Genomic DNA, 22,495 nt, shown 5'->3' with positions numbered 1-22,495 from the left:
AGACACACTGAATAGAATGGTGTTATGACACAACGCATCCATTGGGATTCTACAAAATGGCACCTTTTGATGACTATCAAGGCACATCATTAATTTGATACAGAGTTTTCATCTGTGTGGATGAGCGACATGTTTTATTGTTCTTCATTTCGCTGGGATGGAGTGAAATTGATGCTGTTTAGGGCCACTGAGTGCAAGACAACTTTTAAGTTCTCACTATTCCTGGCAATAAATGAGAACAAAATTGAAAGCATTGATCCAGAGCATCATGCAAAAGGGTGAAATGTTGTCCTAATTAAAACTCATGGCAGGTATATTATCAACGGTTGCAACCTGCAATAACTGCCAGTAATTGAAATTCCAGTCATTCTGTATTATGGGCACAATATTGCCAGAGTTGTGCGCCATTTCATTACATTAATCAATTCATGGTTTAATTACATGAGGAAAATAACAAACTGCTGAAAAATTCAAGACATCATATTTCCGAAAATAGGATTCTGAGTGTTGGCTATTGTGTGAAATAGATTCAGTCTAAGGCCCTTTACTTCAGGGCTCATTGCATATGACTACTTACTTACCGTATATAGGCCCTTCATAACAAATAAGTGTACTATAACATCATACGTGACACATATAAACAAAGAAACACATACACATTCATGAAAGACAATTGCAACCACATCAGTTGTCATGAAGCCAGATTGTGTGGATTTCAGTGTCACACCTCGGATAGGTGACAAAAATGTTGGACGACATAAATGTATATTATGACATATTTTTGTTGTTGAAATGACATGGCATGCTATGACGACTGCCTGCAGTAATAGTGTATTTCTGGTTTGTCAGATAGACAGACTGCTGATGAAGTCCACCTTTATAAGGCTCTAATTGGTGCTGTTTCAGTGGGCAGCGTCATCCTCTCTGTCATCAGTGCTGGTCTTTCTCTGTGTGTGTGCTGTCTGTTAGGGAGACCTCCTGTGGCTTACGAGCATCCACACGTCTTCAGACGGCTGCCATTAAAAGAGCTATCTCAATAGGTGCAGGCATGCCATTTTTATAGCTTTATTTTAGATCTTTTACAGCGTCCACCAGAGAAAGAGGTGTTAACAACATTCTATAAATGGAGGGATTTTGTAGTGTCAGGTATTTGTATTATTGCATTTATATGGTACATATTGGTGTATAGTCATTTTTTAATGCAACGTTAATGTGTGTGTGTGTGTATAGGGTGTGTTTAATGCAAACGTTAATTGGGTGTGTTTTGGGTGGGGTAGGAGACGTACGAAGCAGTCGGTATCCTTGGGTCCTGAGCAGCCTCCCGCACACTCCCTGTGGCAGCACTGACTGACCAAGGACCCAAAGCAGCGGCCATCGCACTGCTCCGCACACACCGTCTTCGTCACTGCAGAGGGACAAATGCAGCACACACCACACACACACACGGAAGAAAAACAGATTAGAACCCAAACAGGTGTGCGCATTTCATTATCTTTTCTGCAAAACATGCAGTCATTTTGCTATGCAACAGTAGCTTAGCGGTGTTCCCACACGACTGTATATCAATGCTGTTTGACCGATCAAATCTGCATCTGCAGTGATAGATGTGGAGTGGTACCTCTTGATGGACAGACAGAGCCAGTGCCCTTTACATGACTTTTATGGAGCTGGGAGTGAAGTTCACTGTAATTACACAATGTGAGTTTAAGTGCGCTGCTTGACTGCCGGAGGTGAGAAGTAGTCATAATGTTTCTCTGCTCTCATCTCCGCTCTCTGCGGCACTTTCACCACTTCTCCTCTGATTTTCCGACACCTCTTCTGCTATTCTCTCTGTCTGTTTACTCTCTCCTCTTCCGTAAGCGTCTCAATCTCTCTCTCTCTCTCTCTCTCTCTCTTGCACTCTTTGTTTCTCTGTTTCTCTCCTATCCTCTCCGGTGTCTGAACTCTCTCTCCACCTCCCTCTGTAATTGCCTCCCACTCTGTGGCTGAGTCATGAGAAGGGCAGGCAGGGTAGATAACTGCACCCACCCCCCCCCCCCCCAAACAAAACCACACCAGGGCTGTGTCACTTCAGCCAGAGGGCAGACGGAGAGCATTGGAGTGGGGGAGGCAGGTGAGACAAGGGCCACAGCTCCGGGTGTCCTTGGCTCTTTGAGGACCGGTAGCCCCAGAACCCTTCTTGTGGGGGATGTGTGTGTGTGTGTGTGTGTTTGTGTGTGTGTGTGGGTGTGCGTGTGCATGTGCGTGTGCGTGTGTGTTTCTAAGGGCTCCTTTGTTTGGTGATCAGAGGGGAGTAGCTGAAGAAGAAATGAAAGAAAGGAGGCTCATTTGTGTGATGCGATCACAAAAAGAAGGCCTACCGGGGGCTTTTTTTTTGCAATCACTTCCCATCATTCGGGTGAATCTACGACGTACGGAGACAAACTGAAACTTTTGCCATCTTTATGTATTTATTTCTTCCCAAAAACTATTTTTTTTCTCTTCTGAGGGAGAAGTGAAGTGAACAAACTTCCAAAAAGGCGCTCGTTTCTTCCGCTGGTGTGGTGTTTTGCAACACTTAAAGGGATTTCTGCAGCTCCATTTAAAGCCAGCTGCCCTCTCCGTGGAGCAGTCTGAATACTCACAGGTTTGGCACTGGTCCTCCTGGTGACCCCAGCAACGGCCAGTGCAGGATTTGTGGCATTTCCGACCTGTGGGTGAAATGAATCAATATAAATGCATTTAATATATACATTCGAACAATTTATTTGTGGTTTTAGCCTTATATCTGTTATTGCCAAAACCAGCCAGGTGGGGGGAGAAGAGTAGAACCTTGAGTCCTCCACCGAAAAGTCCGGCACTTCTGGCAGAGGCGATGCAGCATCCGATTTTGATGAACTATCTGGGCACTTGCCAAAGGTCACCTCTCCCCTTTCCCCGGGATCCGTGACTGCTGTAAATGACCAGTCCGATTTACTGTCTCTCCTAACGCCCCTATAACTGTCTCATTAAGCCCGTGGCAGACCTGTCTGCTGGAGATGAAGGGAAAAAAAGGGGGACGGCTGCTGCTGTCTGCCGGAGAATTGATGCCAGAGGGAGAGAATACACTCGCAATGAACCCTTTTCACAGGCATTAAGTGGCGACATGACAAAATTATCATAGCCTTTCTCTCCAGTGTGTGTGTGTGTGTGTGTGTGTGTGTGTGTGTGTCTGTGTCTGTGTATGTGTGTATGTATGTGTGTTTTTCTCTTTTTCTCCCACACTTGACTGTGCTGGCACTCCAGTTTAATTGACTGTTGGGTAATTACAGAGTAAGCGTGACAGCGTACTGGAGTGGCACCCTCTGCCCCGCTGCCACTTCAGTGCTGAGTTATGCTAAAAGACAGACTCCATCTTGGCACTGGTGGTAATCTGCTGAGCTCCTGCCCAACCCCCATACCCCCCCCTCCCAGCCCCACCCCCTCATACACTATGCCCCCCCTCATCATTTTCACAATTACACCCCCTCCTTTGCTCCACGTTCTGTCACCCTCTCTCCCTCTCTGTCTCCCTCGTTCTCTAATATTTTTTCTCCCTGTTTCTTCGCTTTCTGCTACTCTAGGCGCCACTGTGTTGTATGTCTGATTCCTGTGTTGTGGCATTTAAAACACCATTCACAGCAGGACAATAAGCGCGGAACTAAAAGAATGTCTGTAAAGCGGGTCAATAGCCTGACAACCAGGAGCCTGGAAAAGTAAAACAAATTGCCAGTGGAGAAAGTTAAAGGTTAAGGCGGTAATGCGGTGCTAACGAGACAAGATATTTTGCCCCAGCTTGGAACAAAAGAGCTGCAACCGAAAACTTGCTCGACTTCATCTCTGGTTTATTACTGCATTAGCGCTAGCACAAACTTTTTTTTTTCCCCACCAGCCCTTTTAAAATGACCAAATCTGGCCCAATGTGACAAGATGATAAACGATGTCCTGTTCAGGATAATTTCAAATTCTGAAAAAATTGTGAGCTGATCCACAGAAACGGGTCTGGGGTTCATAACGAGAGAGGGGCTGCTTTTTAACAACCTTTTTCACCTTGAGTGGGTTTTAATTGTGCCTCATAAACGGGGTGCGGCTGCCTTGGCCACAAACCCATAACCCACCATTAAATTTGAGAGCTACACGTGGCTCTGTGCTTTATGGAAAGCATTAAAGCCGTCCAATATAAAAACCCCAACTGCCTTAACTCTGTAAAGTGAGAATGACAGATCAGAGTCAGAAAGTATCTGTTCACAGTTTGTCATCCACATACAGGGTTAGATTGAAGTACAATCATAGCCTTTAGGCATGATTACAAAACATCTAGCGTATATTGATAACAACTGTGTTGACTTGTCAGTGTCAGTTCTGAGGTCAATGATTTTTAAAAACATTTTCATTTTAATCAGAAAAATGTATTTTCAGCATTAGGCCTCACGCCTGGCTTTACCGCACCAAGTCTAGACATTCCTATACAAAGTCAACCCGTAGATGACAGTAGTGTAATGTCTTTTCACTGTGTGGTTTAAAAGAGCCCTTTAGAAATGTGGCTGCTCTCCACTGCCTGAAGGTTCCACGATAGGCACCATGAACGCAAACAAAGCTGCTGAAGAACTTGTGTGCGTGGGAATGCTAGTCTGTAGCCTACAAAGGCTCAGCTCCTTGATTGCCTGCCCTGCACTTAGTCCCATTGACCTTGAGCTCTCTCTTATCTAAAATAATCATCGCCACTCGTGTGATACTTCACACCGATAGGTTGTGCGGTGGGAGGACAGGCGTTTGCATTCCCCGAGTATGCGTGTGTGTGTGAGAGACATTGAACTGCTCGTACCAACAAAAAAACGCAGGAATTTCTTGTGACTTCAAAGAGGTGCTATGAGATGAATGGTCTACAGGGCTATCACTGGGAGTATGAAAGAGGGAACAAAACAGACAGAGGTACACAGACAGAAAGGTTCAGAGATGGGGAGAGACAGAGGAAGACAGAGAGACAAAAAGAGAGACAGATAGATAGATGATGATTCAATTCAATTATAATTTGGAAAGGCACACATATAAGGTCTATATGAGTCATGTGGTTTAAGGCACTGCCTGCAGAGCTCAGAGAAAGGATTTTGTGTCGAGGCACAAATTATGCTGCATTGAAGGTTCCCAGGAGAACATTGTCCTTCGTAATTCTTAACAAGAAGGAGATTGGAACAACCAGGAGTCTTCCTGGAGCTGACCACCAAGCCAAACTGAGCACACGGGGAGGAGGGCCTGCGTAAGAGGGGTGACCAAGAACCAGATGTCTGAGCTCCAGAGATCCTGCGTGGAGATGGGGGAAACTTCCAGAAGGTCAACCATTACTGCAACACTCCACCGTTCTCGCTACGGCAACAGGAAAGCCTCTCCTCAGACGAAGGCAAAGGAACGCCTGTTTGGAGTTTTTCAACAAAAAGCACCTTCAGGACTCTTAGACTGTGAGAAACAAGATTCTTAGGTCTGATGAAACCAAGATTGGACTGTTTGACCTCAATGCTTAGCATCATGTCTGAAGGAAACCAGGCTACTACTCACCGCCTGCCTAATACTATCTCATGGTGTGGCTGTGGGGGTGTTTCTCTGCGGCAGGGACTAGGCGACTGGTCAAGGTTGGGGGAAAGCTCAACGGAGAAAAATACAGAGATATCCTTAAGAAAAACCTGGTCCAGGGCGTTCAGGACCTCAGACTGGGCTGAAGGTTCGCCTTCCAATAGGACAATGACCCTAAGACCACAGCCAAGACAACAGGGGAGTGGCTACAGGACAACTCTGTGAATGTCCTTGAGTAACCCAGCCAGAGCCATGGATCAAACATCTCTGAAAAGACATGAAAAGGGCTGTGCACCGACAATCCCCATAAAACATGACTTGACAGGATCTGCAGAGAATAAAGGCAGAAAATCACCGAATCTAGGGGTGCAAAGCTTGTCGCGTCAAACTCCAGAAGACGACGCTGGAATTCCTGCTGTAGGTGTTTCAAGTAAGTACTGAGTAAAGTGTCTGAATACTGATGTCAATGTGATATATTTCAGTTTTTCCTTTTTAATAAATTCGCAAAAAAAATTCTAAAATTCCGTTTTCACTTTGTCATTATGGGATATTAAGTTTAGATTGATGAGGGGAAGAATGCATTTAAACCATTTCAGCATAAGGCTGCAACATAACAAATTATGAGAAGGAGAAGGGGTCTGAATATTTTATGAGTGCACAGTGGATAGATAGACATATAGACGGGCAGACAGATAGACGGACGGAGAGGTAGGCACTTACACGTGTTGCCACTGTTATTGGAGGGCACAACCAAAAGTTCTGCCTTGGGGTTCTTGATGATGTCTAGCCAGTGGATGTTGTCGGCATGGCACAGGAACCGGTTCTGGTCCACATACACACCTCCATTCAGGATTTCTGCAGAGAGAGAGGAGGACATAACAATCCATCACACTTCGTGTCTGGGTCAAAGTTCAAGTGCGATATACACTGGAAGTAAATCCCAGTAGTGCTGCTATAAATATTGTTGTTTTCCGATGACAGCATTTAGTAGACTGAACAGTGTCAAGAGTCAAGATCTTCATCCCCCTGTAGTTTTCTCAGACTTCAGCACCTCACCTCACTTAATATGCAGACAAACAGACTTAGCCAAGGTAGCTTTCTGAGAAACTCAGTCATTTCCCTTTGATTTGTTAAGAATTATAATAAACAGAGGAAATAACCACAGTTCAGAGTCAACACCAGATGTCCTCAGATAAATAGGGCTGTTGGTTTTCATCCTGTACTTTCCAGGATTTAATGTGGAGGCTGTACACATATTTACAGTTATTTTCCCCCCTTTGATACCAGAACTAATAAATAACGGAAAAATATTTGGAAATTGAATAATGTTGCGGAGTAGGTGAGTAGGGTAAAAGGAGGCGTGGGGGCAGAATCCATGCAGAATGAACTCTTCACAGTGCGTAGCATATGCCAGATAATAATAATTCTCAGAAAAGCCTCCCTGAGACTAATCCCCTCATATGTGAAGAGTTTATCAGAGATTGGGCTGGATTATGAACACTGACTATTTTCATCTCTTCGTATAGAGACTAAGTACATGTTAATCTCCCAAAGATGAGATATTCATATCCGCAAGGGGACAAAACCATCACTATGCCCTTTAGAGAGCGATAGATAGAGATCACTCCATGCTTCTGTAACAGTGGCACACCTTCGGAAAGGTTTCATAGATGCGAGTTACAGTGACGACTTTGCAATGATATGCGGAGATGTCAAAAAACGGAGACCTCCCTTTTCCATGAATGTGGCACACTTGAGACACTCCAAAACCACAAGGTTCTGTTAGCTGTTACCAAAGCTGTTATCGGAATGCTCAAGTAAAAAAAAAAGGGATGCTGGGGTGGCACGAGAGGAGTATATTCCCTGAAGGTCTGGAGAAATCTCATTTTACTGAAAGCAGAGAAACAGCTCAGTATTTCCAGTAGAGACAAGCCACTGTCCCTCCCATTCGAGTAGAGACAAGCCACTGTCCCTCCCATGGGAAAGTGGGCAGACGAGTGTTTGCTTCTTCTCACACTCCCCATCATCCTCCCTCTTTCCTCCTTTTTTACTCTTTTTTTTTATATTATCAATCTGACGCTGGCTTTTTTTTCTGTTCGTGCGGCCTTTTCTGTAAGAATGATTTAATGAACGCCATTGGTTTTACGGTCTCTGCTTGGTCTTCCACTTTGTAAAAGTCTTACAAGGTTGTCAGCACTGCAGTGCTACATTCCTGCTGCTTCTGATGCTTTCACCCCCAGTGACATCCTCAGTCACAGCCATTTTGTGATGATGACTACTGAAAATGCTCGGGCCCATAAACGTGTTTTGCTGTCATCTGAAAGAACCTGACTCTCCAGAGCTTTTTCTGACCTCATAGTTTTCTGCTTTGAGGGAAATCAATGCTTTTCATTTATTCAGTGTAGAGATGTGCATTGAGCAACACACAGCTCTTTCGCGTTACTAACTGCAGCCACTTCTATCAAGGGCTCCATAGAGGGTCGGGTCTTTTATACTGTGCCCAGTGAATAAGCGTCCTCTTATGAAGTCCGAATGCTACTGTTCACTGCTCTTCTCTACTTAAGGATTCACACAGAAGACCCATTAGAGCCCATAACACACTGGGATGGCTCACATTCTGCTTACCAGTCCCCTCCTTTCTCCTGTCTTTGTAATATCTTTCCTTCTAGTGGTGTAGAACCTGCAGCTGTATTGTGGCAGTATTTTCAGGAGATTTCAGGCCACTTTAAATGTTTAGTTTTCATCCCAAAACCTTATTAGCCACCTTGCAGAATGTAATTAGGCGTTAGGTTAGGGAAACATATTTTTCATTGTGCCAGGGTGAATTGAATGACCAAACAGTTTTACAAGTAACACGGGTAACATGCCAATGGTGAAAGTCAGCAGCTATATATGGATTCACCATACAGAATGTCTTTTCTTCATCGAGCTCCCGTATCACTGGCAGTGACACCTCAAGGCTGTAGTGTGAGTGAAATAACATACATTTCCCCCTTTTTGAAGTAATGTGGAATGCAAACGGGCATTTTACATAAGAGCATGAAGACATATAAAGTGTCCAAACATATGGCCTCACAATGAAGTTTGCAGTGAAAAACATCAAAGGCGGTTTTTGTATGGATTGCTGATGCCAGAAGGTTTTTTAAAGGTCCCTTTTCTCTGGCCGGCCCCCAAAATAAGCACACCAATATCAAGATCACCCACAAAAAGCATTTCTTTCCACATACATCCAGCGACTCACAAACACTAGCTCTTTCCAGCAGAGTAACCGCCACAAATCGTACTTAATTACTCAAACAATCAATCCCACTTCATGGTCTGAATGGGTAATTAAATGGCACAACCATTTAAATCCCCACTCAATAAATGTGCCAATCAGCATTGATAAACTGCAACATTTGCCATTACATCTGATAGTTTATCTGCATTTTATTTTTCCCACGATGGCTGTATCCTCAACACTTTACTCTATGGAAGACCTGTCCACTTCCAGCCCAGGACAGGCGCTGGAGTGGATGTGGCCCAGATCTGGCCTGGATGTGGCCCAGACTCAGCGTGGACCAAATTAGGGCCCACAGTGTCTCAAACGACCGCTGCTATGCTATTCACCGTGTCACATGAGCAGCCATGACGGAGCAGCTAACGTGGAGCGAATGTCATTGCCCTTTCTCCTCCCGGCCGGGGCCGGCCCATCTGTAATGCCTTGTCTATAATCTCCTCTGTGAGGTCCATGGAAGTGCGGTGTGATGAGCATGCATGGGCTTGATTAGCGCTAACGAGGGCAGAACGGGGCCCGTGGAGCACATTTAATTAGCATGGTTATGAATGGCACACGAGGCCAGAGGAAGGAACCACGCATGAGGGCTCCCTGGAGGTGGCCGTCACATTGGTGAATGACCGCTGGGGACGCTTCGGGTTTGAGCTGATCCCCCCCCCCCCTCCGGTTCTCTCCTCTTCCTCTCTCTTTTCTCTCTCTCTCTTTCTCTCTTTCTTCTCACTCTTTTTGTGTTTTCCTCTGTCAGGAATGAAGCCGACGTGCCCTCCAGCATCAAGGACCCTTGCTGTGCAGAGGAAAGGTAAATATCAGGTAGCAGCATGGCTGGATGCTCTTAGTTGATGACGTAATGAGCTCACAAACATAATGATATATTAAGCAAAAGGCATTAGAGACTTTGCAGACAAAATATAAAAAAGAAAGTCGTTAGTACAACAACTGTTGACAGTGTGTGACAGATACATAAGCAAGTGTGACAAATACATAAAAACAAAGAAGGAGAGAAAAACAGAAAGAAAGAAAGAAAGAAAGAAAGAAAGAAGAAAAGAAAGTCGGTGGTTTAGAACTAATACTGCAAAGACGAAAATTCTAAAGAGCAACAGAGGGACCAAGGTTGGAAATTTAAAAAAAACCCGGAACATGAAACAGCAGAATGCAAGTCATGCACGTCATGGCTTTACTCAATAAAGCCGTACTTTGCTACATCTAACTTCACTTAATCCGTAGCTTTGTTTCCCCCAGCCTCTGCCCTGAGTGCCAATTAACCACTCCCTTCTGCAGAGTTCCTTTTCAGTATTCCCCCGTGAGGTGAGCGCGCCTCCAAAATACAAATTCACAACTGCGCAAATGAAGAACCGTATGGTTCCCTAGAGCCTTGAAGAAAAAAGAAAAAAATCAAGAGTGATCTTGAGTACGTATTAAAAGAAAAAAAATCGAAAAAAGAGGGACAATCCCAGTGGGATGTCAATGTTTCATACTCACTGAACTAGTATCGGGTCCATACAAAATGATTCAACTGCTATGTCATACAATAGTTAATGGGGTTATGCAACTGCTTTCTTTCTTCCCATGCAGAACCATGCGGATTTGTCTGAGAAGGACTACAAGAATAGCTGATTACAGAGAAGTGACATCAATGAGTTTCGACCAAACAGGGTTCCTCTGGCGTTGCCGTATAATATATGCCACAAGTCGTTCAGTAAATCATATAAACCGTATTATAACTTCACCTCTGTTCGCAATTGCTGTCTAAGCATATGTGTGTGTGTGTGTGTGTGTGTGTGTGTGTGTGTGTGTGGAAGGTCGATATATATATCACCATAAAGAGATCGAGTCTGGCTCTGCTCAAGCATGCCTCTGCACAGGATCATAGCCAGATCCACTTCAGAGACAACTGGTATCTTTGCATAACCTTTCGCATCAGGAGCCATTGGAATACAATACACCACAAGAGGACCAATTGTCATACCACTGCAGCCTCTCAATGAGCACCTAATGAATTGTGGGATATAGGAGCTCTCCGTGTTACCTCAGGCAAGCCATCTGATTGCCAGGTGTAAGAGGTTGTCACCTTCACCTACTTTATAAACACAAAAGGGATTTATTGCGGACGACTGGGAACATAATGCTCCTCGAGCTAGCGACGGCGACCCATATAATTACAGATTACCACGGATCAGAGGAAAACAGGAGACTGGTTTAGACTGTACATGTTTGAAAAAGCTAATAGACAGTCAAGCAAGGCTGCTGGGCTTATTACAGTTACAGAGGGTGTATTCTTTACTGTCATCTATGATAATAATTTTTTTGCTACCTTATTAATGCCTAAATCAAATTAAAGTGAAAATTGTTGTGACTGTGGTTTCATTTCATCGAGCAAAAATATTTACAACTTACAAGCCCACACGATGGAATAAAAAAATACAAGTAGCTCCCCGTAAAGTCTCGAAGAAGAGCTAAATTGTATTACTCTATTACAGCCGTACAAGTGCGGTGCTCTGGGCCGAGGCATGGTTTATTCACCTCACGTTCAGCCATCTAATTCTGATACAAGGTCAGGCTGAAATCCATTACAATGGAGGGGTATTAATGTCTTTAACACAGTGGGAATAAAACACTTGCCGACTCCATTCAAATGTAAAAACAGCCCTGTGTATTTACGAGATGGCCTGAATGGAACAACTGCATCAATTGAACTCCATATAATCTTTTACAAAGGACCTCGTCGAGGGAAGAAAGGGGTGGGGGGGCAAGAGAAGATGAAAATATAGCCTCGTTTTTTTCCCTTCTCTCTCTCAACAGACAGTGCGGGTGGAAAAAAACGGGGGACAAAGGGCGGGTGTGTAGTCAAGCGTGGAAGTGTGAAGGACTGTGGCGCGTGAGAAGTGAACTTTTCATAAGTGGCATTCAAGTCCATGACGGGTGAGCAAATGCTTCATGTAAGGACGATGAGTGTGTGTGTGTGTGTGTCTGTCTGTGTGTGTCTGTCTGTGTGTGTGTCTGCGTGTCTGTCTGTGTGTATGAGTTAGCAAAAGAGAAAAAGAGAGAAAAAAATGGTTTAAAAATAGAGCCTACAGTATGATGCTGTCCTATTACGTAAAATCCCTTCTTTTTGCAACAGCTATGACCACCGTTGTGTGACAGAAGTAATATTAACAAACGTGCACCCAGTCCGGGGATCAATCAACTATGAGCTGCTGAAAAGAAAGGATTTGGGGAGCACAGAACAGCATACCAAGTCAGGACAGATGAAGGCCAAACTCTGTTCAATGCAGAACTGACGCTGAGCTCCATACATGCCAGTGTGATTTAGACCTTTACACTATACAGTTTATATGGCAAGAAATGACAACACGAAAGTGACAATACAAAACTCCAACTCACTACTGTATTCAGTAGACCATCCTGCTTAAGATACAAACACAAAGGGAGATGTTCACTATATACCCATCTCTCTCTCTCTCTCTCTCTCTCTCTATCTCTCTCTCTCTCTCAGTGGTATGGACACGGCCACTTCCCACTTCACCTGCTTGACAAAAGGCTCTAAAGAAGTAATGGATGTGCTAGCCACAGCTGCAGGATAGCAGTAGCAACAGACCACAGATGACAGAGAAATCCAGTCTTACTCTCTTTTCGTGAAAATCCTTCCCTCTTTTCCGTCTTTGCTCTCTCTCTCTCTTTTTCCCTCTGTGTGTGTGTGTGTGTGTGTGTGTGTGTGTGTGTATGTGTGTGTGTGTGTGTGCGTGAGTGCGTGCGTGCATGCGTGCGTGCCTGTGTGTGTGCGTGGTTGTGTGTGTGTGTGTGTGTGTGTATTTGTGTGTGTGTGCGTGAGTGCGTGCGTGCGTGCGTGCGTGCGTGCGTGCGTGCGTGCGTGCGTGCGTGCATGCGTGCCTGTGTGTGTGTGTGTGTGTGTGGTTGTGTGTGTGTGTGTGTGTGTGTGTGTGTGTGTGTGTGTGTGTGCGTGGTTGTGTGTGTGCGTGCGTGCCTGTGTGTGTGTGTGTGTGTGTGTGTGTGTGTGTGTGTGTGTGTGTGTGTGCGTGTGTCAGTGCTCCTCTTAGTCGCACTGACAGTGGTAAAGAGATTTCTCTGTATGACAAATGTGAGAGACACAGAAGGCACTCAGCCAGTGTGTGGGTGGCAAGCTCCCCCCTCCAATCCCCTCCAATCCCCTCCACCCCGAAAACTCCTCCCTCCACCTCCGCACAGCATCTTCCCTGATAACCATAATTGTGTTTAAGTCCTCTGATTAAATTTCAGCCGTCTCAAATGCTATTGTTCCACGATGAATCCTTATGAAAAATGTGTCACATTAAAGAGATTATGGAATTCCTCATAACCGAGAAAAACCTGTTAAGGAATGTGTGCAAAAATAGAAACGTGGAAGAAAAGTGTGTGTTTGTGTGTGTTTGGGGAAGGGCAAGGCTATCAAATGATGTAACCTTTTTTGCATTGTCTTATATGGAACAGGGGCCGTATCTGTCTCTGCCTTGTACAGCATGTCCTGTGTTCTGGCCCTTAGTTGGGGGTTTAAAGTGCCCTGGGCAGATGGGGCGGTGTCACAGGTGGACAGAGCGAGAAAAAACGCTGGACTCAGTGAAAAGATGGAGGGGGAGAGAGAGGAAGAGAGAGAGTGAAAAACAGAGATTTAGATAGAGAGTGAAAAAGAGGTAGAGAAATAGCAAGACAGAGGGAGCGAGAGTAGCAGGATAGAGAGAGAGACCAAGAAATGGCGAGAGAGAGATCGAGAAAGAGACAGAGAATATAACTTCAAAAGACTGTGCGCTCTTTTATTGTGGAAGGTTGAAGTGCTCAGAATGGCCAGTCAGAATACACTGCTGTTCATGCTACTGCCAAGCGCTGTAGTGTTGTGCACCACTGACAACAACTGGCATCAAGGGCCCGGCAGCTTGACTTCATTCTCAAGCAACTTGAATCTTTGGCAGCAGAAAGTAAGGTGGTACTTTTCTGGCACGATCAATTCATGCAAAACCACAGACTACAACCTCCAAGGCTGCTCCTCTCAGATCTACAAGTCAAATCCGGATCAAACTGAAGAGCCAGGCAGTGCATTTAAGGCGCACGACCACTAAGTGATGCAAATTGGAGCGAGGGTGCTGTCAATTTCAACGTTTTTCTCCTCTAAATTGCTGGGTAATTGATTCCAGCTTTTTTGTGTCACAACTCCCCTGACAGCTTTTAGAGGTGACACAAAATGCAATCAGGTGAAATGGGGGGGGGGGGGGGGGGGGGCTGTGTGGAAGGGAGACGGCGCAAATTCAATAACGGCGGCGCAAATGAAAATGGAGTCAAAGGCGCGGTGGTGCTTGAGACACTCGGAGCGGTGCTCCTTTAATGAGCCCTTGTCTCAGCAGCCTTTAAACAATACAACCCCCACAACCACCCACACCCACCAGGCGCCACCCACCCAGAGTCCAACTCCCCAATCACTAGACAACGACTTTTTAATGAAAACACAGTCGTAGGCAGGAATGCCAAATAAACAGCCTCCGTTAAGGTTCCCCGCCCTAGCTGTTCTTCTAAAATTGTCAAGGTAAAATTGAAAATGTACAAATAAAACAATTTGACTTCTCTCAATCAGCTTGTGATCTCCACCTGCCAACATCACACCACCATTGGGCTCATGTCTTCCCCTCACCTACACAGAAGTCTCACCCTCTATTGTAAGCTTCTTTATAGAACCTTGCAGGGAGTTCTTCAGATATCAGCTGACCAGCATTCTATTCTGACCAACCGTATACATTATCCAAAGAAGACCCTTCATGTAGAGAAAGATTCCAAGTGCTTCATTATACTATGTCATTTTTGTTACTTCAATTTGTCTGAAATATCCTCAAATGCATATCTTACAGTAATCGGGACAGGGATCCCCATAAGCTTCTCTAAAGCAGTCTCATTGAAACAGCTAAGGCAGCATTACACAGATCTTCCCTATGAAAGTTTCTCAGTGAGCCTCACCGTTTGACCAGTCAAAAGCGGAGAGACACTCTAAACCAAGTAGCATGTCTCCTGGATGTCAACAATGGGAAGGCTAATGAAAGAAGGTCGGGGGGGAGGAAAAGGTCTGACCTCAGTAAGACAAGTCTGTTTTCCAAACCCTGCTTAACGTGACCTCAGTAAGAACATTTCAAGAGCTCAAGCATTATGTTGATGTGTTTTTCCCCACAGAATGCACAAAAGAGGCCCTTTTCAGCCAGCTCCCGAGGGCTACCTACCACACAAACAACACCCTCCTCCCTGCCATTACGCAGCCTGGGCAAGGTAGATGAGCTCAGGCCCTGGGAGATAGTGAGCTCCACTGCACTCCTCAACAGCCTCTCCAGGAAGTGCAGGTTGTGAACACCCAAGGAGGGAGAGCTGGAGCGCGGGGGGAAAGGGGTGGTGTGGGCCCTGCTGATGCTGGTGCCAGGTACAGTGCCAGTGCATTGATATCAGTAGCCTGCACGCCATCCAGGTTGAGGTGACACAAACTGGTACAAAAAAACAAAAAACCTGATGGAACACACTGCGCTTGTGGAAGCGTGGACCTGAAAGTGCTGCTGGCCAAAGCAGGCAGGAGTAAACAGGTTACTGAAAAAAATATTGGAGAGCTGGATACGTACGTGGGGGTTAGTAAATTTTGTTCTTTTATGGTGATCCTTCGAGTGGATGGTGGAAAAATTATAAGTCCCAGACATGAATGGCCATTCAGCACGCATTACTCTAAAAACAAGAGCGCTTCAAGGACGGCGCTGTCTGGTAGCTGGCAGTCTTTATTTTTTTTATTTTTAAAAGGCCAAATGATGAAAAAATGAAATCCATTGACCAAACCACCAAAAACAGGATGTCCTTACAGATAGTGAGGATACCAGGGTTGGGTAAATGGGTGTAGTTTTACCGAAAACAATTCAGTGGTGAAGCTCTGATTAAAGTTTAGTAGATTATTAACATTAGTGTGCCTTATTTACATTATATACTTAGCAGCTGCGTTCATCCAACACAATGTACTGCACAGGTAAGGTATACACTCTATCAGCATGTGGCTCCCTGAGTATTGATCTGAAGGGACCGGCCATTTGAGATTCATAGTTAATAAGGATATTTAATCTTATTTATACCTAGTATAAATGTTACTCTTACTTGCATCTAACTAGCATGTCAGCATGGGTGAATATACTTGGTCTTGACCTGGGAGAGAGGTGTGATATTGCTCTTACCTTCCCCCTTCAGGTCGAGACAAAGGGGCCTTGTCCCAATCTCACAAAGGATATGCAGATTATCTTGAGGTGAAGCTCTGGGGGAGTGGGACTTACAATGATGGCCATCATTGTAAAAGATTAAACCTGGATCATGACTGACAAATCCAAGACTGAGTTTCCAATATATGGTATAAAACTAAATACTATCAGATCCCCTGGCATTGGCTCCAATAGCATTAGCATAAACATTAGGACGACTTAGGGCGCAAACACACAAGTTTCCCATGGTAAAGCACGTCTTTCGTGCGCGCCTTTTTATGTGCTGCGTGTCACGTTTTTCTGGCGCGCTTAAAAGTCAAAATATTCTCAACTTTTCAGCCCAAGGTGCACAGTTCTTCAACGTCACACTCGTCTCAGGCAGGTTGCGCACGCAGCCCCGCTCCACAGGCGCACCAGGCTGTTACGCCCGACGACGCGTTTTTGAAGCGTCTGCGTTTTGAGAAACGCGTCTGGTGTGTTCGTACCCTTCAGGACGTAGGAGGGTTATCTCTTGTTGTTTCAACACTGCTATTCTTCTAATAAGGGATGTTTAGTTCATAAACAACCATTAATCAGAATGCACGGAATGTCACTCTACAGGATTAAATACCTGACAGGAAAGTAGATTGCTGCAATCCAAACCATGTGTCAGTCCTTAAGTAAGGGATTTCTTAACATGTCCTCTGGCTGATGCTTTACATAACAATCATAACAGTCAAATATAAATCATTTGCCAGGATTAATAGTCTTTCTGCTGACTGGCAGTGCAGATGCTGTGGAACCATTCATCAGGAGTATGTGTGCTGTGGGGGTTTGTGGAAATTACAAGACAAAGGGCAAAATAGGGGAGCCATTTCGTTTAACACGGGTGCCTTCATCATTTTGGCGCTTGAGCTCTGTGGCTGTCACCTCTGGCGGACTCGAGCTCATCACTTGATTACCGTCCACACAGGCACCTCTGTGAAATTTCAGAAATTAGATGTTTGTGGGGATTTTGTTTTGTTTTTTTTGAGTCCAGCGTAAATTGTCATTGGCTCTCTATGCATGCTGTAAATTTGCTCTGGGGGCAATGAAGGAAGAACAGTGACACAAAATTATGAAGGCGTGAGACCCAACATGCAATGGCAGGCTTTTAGCCGACCAGTAATTACAGAGAATTGTCAAGGTTGTGAGGTTGTATGCTGCAATTTCAAAGTTCATTCCTACCTGAGGATAACACTACACATCACAGCACTACAGCATAATGTCAATAGGATGTCTCCCAAAACTATAAAGGTAATTGAGGGGCGTAACTATGAAGAGGGTTCCAGCTATAAACGATTTTATTCAAGCATACTGCATGTACCTGAATCAATGTCATACAGGTTATACAGCCCCATAGGCATAAACTACACACACATACACACACACACACACACATGCGCACGCATGCACGCACACATATACAAACACACACAAATAGAAGCAAAGCATTATTTATTTATTTTCTATCTATTGAAAGACATATTCCTCAATGTCAAAAACAGAAACACAGAGCCCATGGCAAGATGAACTAGCAGCCACTTTGAATATGCAATTAAGATGTGTCAAAATGTATTGGGTTTTCTGGCAGTCCCACTGCCAGGCTATTAGGACTAAGTCAGCTATATGCTCGGCATATATGTTACAACCCCACCCCACCCAGACACACACACACACACACACACACACACACACACACACACACACACGCCCCAGAAGACATTCTGTGAGGGTGAAAAAATGCTTAGTGCTAGTTTGTGGGAGAGGCCTGAGACATTCCTCGGGCTGATCATTTGAGTAATGTGGCAGGCAGTTGGTGGAGTGTAGCCCAATTGGGAATTGGGAAAGCAAAGGGCCGCGCATCATCATCATCATCATCATCATCGTTTCAGGACGAAATGTATTCAGAGTCAGACTTCATTTGTCAACAGCAAGGGCGGCTAGCACTCACCACGGAGGGCACGCCATGTCCAATGATAGCGGAGAATATTACACATTCGTACGCGATGACAATGGAACTGCATCTCGCCACGAGCTGTGCATGACGGCGCATATTGTATGCAAACAAACAGCTTATTTAGTCGCCAGGCAACAATAAGGGAGCTAGATAAATAAGTAAATACAATAACAAATCATCTAATATCTCGCAAAGCCACCAAGGCAACTGCAACCACCACATTACCCGTGATTCCCAGGGGCCAATAAGGCTTCCATTAGGGGTCGTTTTGCAACCCTTTCCCCCCCGTTTACTCCCTAATGGAGACAAATAACATTGCTCTGAGGCACGTCTGTCAAAGAGCCAACACTTAAAGCAGAGGTGGCAGCATACTGCTTACGGACAGAGAACGAAAAAAACGTGAGCGAAAGGCCCACCCGGAAGGTGCAAAGACCCCTGGGAAACGTCCTAACCCCCACTGTTAAATGGCAAGCAAGGAATGAACCACGCTCCATAGAACGGCAGCCAATGGAGAACAACGAGGGGGAAATAAATGCATTCTCATCAAATCTGGACAGAGCGGTTCAATCTTCTTTAGGGTCATTTCAGACAGCCCGAATTGTCTGTGGTATTTTTTGAAAAAAGATGAAAAAAATAAATACTCCACTCAAGATCTCGCCATCCACGCCAGTTCATCCATTATTTCCTCAGAGTGGAGATGTCATCAAAATGTTTTTATAATGCCCATGAAATGGAATTACAGGTCTTATAAATTCAACTTCGGCAGGAGAGTGACACGCAAGGGAAGCTTATATGACGGGGGATGTTTACTCTCCATTGCTGTGATTGAGTTAAGGGCTTTGGGGTGGGAATGAATCTCAATGCTCTAGTATACTGAGCGCAGCATCTTAGCAACTCTATCTAAAGGGTTATGCAACAGATGAATATTTTAGTCCCCCCCCCCCCCACCTCCCACCCCTCTTTTCCCCTATCAAGAAGTTTTGGAAGCCATGGGGAAGCTTGTTTATTTAATAATTTTTTTTCAAAAGCTCCCTTGATTTGCTGGTTTTGTGAGTAGCTCGTTTGGAAAGGGATTTTTATTCATATTTTTTCATCCTGTTTTTTTTTTCTCTGACATCATTTTATGTGTTTAGTTACTTATTTAGTTTTTGAAGCAAATCTGCGTTTGAAGCTTGGAAATATGTTTTAATCATTCGGGTGCCTAATGATGACACCTTATTCATTATTAATGAGCCTCAGCCACCCCATCCATCCCCCACCACAGGCCGGCGAGCGTGTATTAGCACAAATGTCAGTTGCCTCATTTGATCTTGTTTTTTTATATATTTTGCTGACTCTTTAAAGCATTTTTTTTTCAGAACGGGTTGCAGGACACACTGATTGCTGTAAGCCCCGGTTGCCTTGTTATCTAGCACTTCTTCTTCTTCTTCTTCCTTTTCTTCTCCCCTCCTGTTTCAGGGAAGCTACCAAGGCTTGCAACTTCTTCAACATCAAATGAAGAACAAGAAGCACACACCTCCTGCTGTTTTCGGATGGGCTTGCTGTTCGCCACTGAGCGACTGAGAGGGGCCGCGAGAGGAGGAACATTAGCTAGCTTTGATAAGTGAGATTACGACTCCTTCATGTGTTTTTTGCGGTTAATATTTCATTAATCCACCCAGTCCTGAAATAATTTATTACCGAACTAAAGCAAAGCGCAGCAGAATGGTGAAGCACATGCACACAAAACAACAAATCCAACTTTAGAAGTTAATACATAAGTGTCCATTTGCAACATTACCCAGTAGTAATCACTGTTCGATGCCTTTTTACTACGATATACTAACCAGAAAAACATGCTTACAACTCAGAAGTGTTATTCAAGGCAGAGCGCTGCCAGCGGGGTTCATAAGCATACTAAACTAAAAATGTCATTGCTTCATAACAACTCTAGCATCTCTCCTTGCAGTAAGGGGGGGGGGGGGGGGCACTGTGTGTGTATGTACGCCTAGTCCTAATTTGGAGGTGCTTATGGGGGCAGCATGACCAAGCTGTTGCTCTAATGTGCTTCCGTTGGGAACCCTAGAGTGACCCAAGAGAGCAAGTGTGCTTTACTGCTCAGCTCAGTCTTCACACCAGAAGTTCAGCATTTAACACTTCTAATATGCCTCAGTGAAACGTGAGAAACAGCGAAGGTTAGGGGCATTGCTTGTCTTTGATTAGCGTTTTCACTTTACAGATACACTGGGAAATCATGTGGCACAAATTTTGCTTGTTCCCTTGAAGTAATAGAGGGAGCAGAATGCATCGCATGCCTATTTCAAGGATCTTAGAAGACCATAACAAGGAATGTCAGTATATTACAGTATCTGTACAGAATTGAAGTTTGAGTGAAGTGGTGCTTATCTGTCAATCATGAGGCAGGAAATGATTAAAGTACTAAGTTAACACGATAAGAAGAAGCATTACATAAATTCTGTATCAATAGCACTCCGTAACTATGCCATCAAGTTACAAATTATTTGGGTGAAGTTCTAGTGTTCAGCATGGGTTCTATAGACCACGAGACAGAGACCTATATGCCTGGTAACAATGTCTTGCTTTACGGTGTCACAACAACAAAACCTGTGAATGCATCGAAGGTCGAAGCAGAGCAACAGAGGACCCCAGCTGGTCCTTCCAGCTCGGTCTGTTTGCTCCGGGAGCAGTAGCCAAGGTTGCGAGAAGAGGAAAGAAGAAAAAATAAGAGAGAGAGGCAAGGAAACGTGAGGGGACGAGAGGAGAGGTGAGGAGAGCAGTGGAGAGAAGAGAGGAGGGCAGTGGGGAGAAGAGAGGAGAGCAGCGGGGAGAGGAGCACTCAAGCTCCCGTCTGCTCAAGCTTAATGCAAGTGGGCGGAGGGTGTGCTACATGCCAAGGCTACTGAATTAATCCACTACTCCAGACAAGTGAACATGCATACATATGATGTGGCTCTCAGGCACAGAGGAGAGAGAGAGAGAGAGAGAGAGAGAGAGAGAGAGAGAGAGAGACCACTTCTGTGCACTGCTTACCATATGGTCCACAAGGAGTGATTTAAAAAAAAAAAAAAAAAAAGTGAGCTTGGCGCTAGTTCCCCTGACCACCATCAAAGGAGTGGTGGGCCTACATAATTCAAATGCATACATTTGCCCACTGCTAGAATTCCACGTTCATTATGTAAACTGAGGTCAGTACCATGTAGCCTGGACCAAACCTCTCACAGTCTAATTCACTCTACATTCCCCTTGCAAGCCACTGCAATCCAAGGCCTAAACCTGTAGTACACCTGACCTTTGCAACTGGCTATTTGAGCTCTAGATACAAAAAGAAGGGATGGAGTAAAGAGAGAGAAGAGGTGCTTCAAAAAGCCCATGCCCATATTGGAGTTGCTGTTACTGCCTGGGAGCCTTGGAGGAGACAGTCCGTGCTCTCCCCAGAAGCCACAGTCACCGAGGAACAGATGGAGCTGGCAGGGGTGGGCACTACCAGCGTGCTTGGCATCTCGCGCTCCGTCTGTGAGGACAGGAACACATTCACCAGATGGGCAGCGAGATGCCATGCTCTCTTTAGGGGTATGCCCAGCAGTTTGGATCGGCACCAAATAGCCAATTACAGCAAGGCAGGGAAACAAGGGAAAGGGAGGGGGGAAAAAAGAGACCGACGTAAACATTACACATAAGGGAAGGCTTTAATTGAGCAGTTTAGTTGCTAAATGCCCTTGTGTTGTAATGGGGTTTGGAGGTCATGTGACTGGATAACCCAACCCTAGACCCTCCAAATAAACTGTCAGTGGAGTTATAAAAATGAATATGATAAAACAGCTTAAGAGGTTTTAAAATGTTTTTTTTTTAGAAAAGGGTACATCTCATCTGCATGCCTTGGCAATTATTATGTAGTAAAGCACACAAGGCAGTAATTACTACTGGTGAGGGAAAATGGCCGCCGTGATTCCAACAGCTTCCAACAGCTTTGCTGCAGATGCCAGGGCATGACAACACTGAGTCACAGTGAGAGCTGTTTTAAAAATGTCAGGTGAAATGGAACGCTAACCTCTACTCCTGAGTGGAAAATTCTCATTTAGACCACTCCCATTTACTGTGGTGTTAAACAAAAGGCGAAGCAAACACACCACTGGCTGTTTAAACAGACCAGCCTGAAAAAAAAAGCCAACAGCAAAAACAGGTGTGCATAGGGATGTACAGTATGTTAATTCTTAAACACAACCGTAGCACTATCCTGACCAACTATCATGCACAACATGTTGGCAAAGCATGTGCCTAGAGTGCATATTCACCAGTTGCAGACCAATCATTTATAATTTATATATTGATTGAAACTGTACTCTGTAATACTGGCTGGTGTGGGGTGGGGATGTGGGGGCTAGTTCTGGGCAGCATTGTTGAAGTGTGCATGGTTGTGTACGTCTGTCTGTGTTTGTCTCTGTG

The 22,495-nt window shown here is 44.8% G+C and overlaps 1 protein-coding gene across 2 annotated transcripts in view; it reads right to left on the bottom strand.

Annotated features, from left to right (window-relative positions):
• LOC308362950 (receptor tyrosine-protein kinase erbB-4-like) overlaps nucleotides 1–22,495 on the bottom strand; it is a gene marked incomplete at its 3' end in the record, with an annotated part of 265,551 nt that overhangs the window by 81,190 nt on the left and 161,866 nt on the right. For both annotated transcript variants that reach the window (XM_080835676.1, XM_080835677.1), the window contains exons 4-6: nucleotides 6,286–6,420; nucleotides 2,625–2,690; nucleotides 1,287–1,405 (exon numbers count right to left, since the gene is read on the bottom strand). In XM_080835676.1, the coding sequence (XP_080691802.1) occupies nucleotides 1,287–1,405; nucleotides 2,625–2,690; nucleotides 6,286–6,420 (320 nt within the window). The remainder of the gene's footprint in view (nucleotides 1–1,286; nucleotides 1,406–2,624; nucleotides 2,691–6,285; nucleotides 6,421–22,495) is intronic.

The sequence above is a fragment of the Sprattus sprattus genome (assembly GCF_963457725.1).
Source record: "Sprattus sprattus genome assembly, chromosome: 3".
NCBI classification, from domain to species: domain Eukaryota; kingdom Metazoa; phylum Chordata; class Actinopteri; order Clupeiformes; family Clupeidae; genus Sprattus; species Sprattus sprattus.
This window is presented reverse-complemented; position numbering and strand designations above follow the sequence as displayed.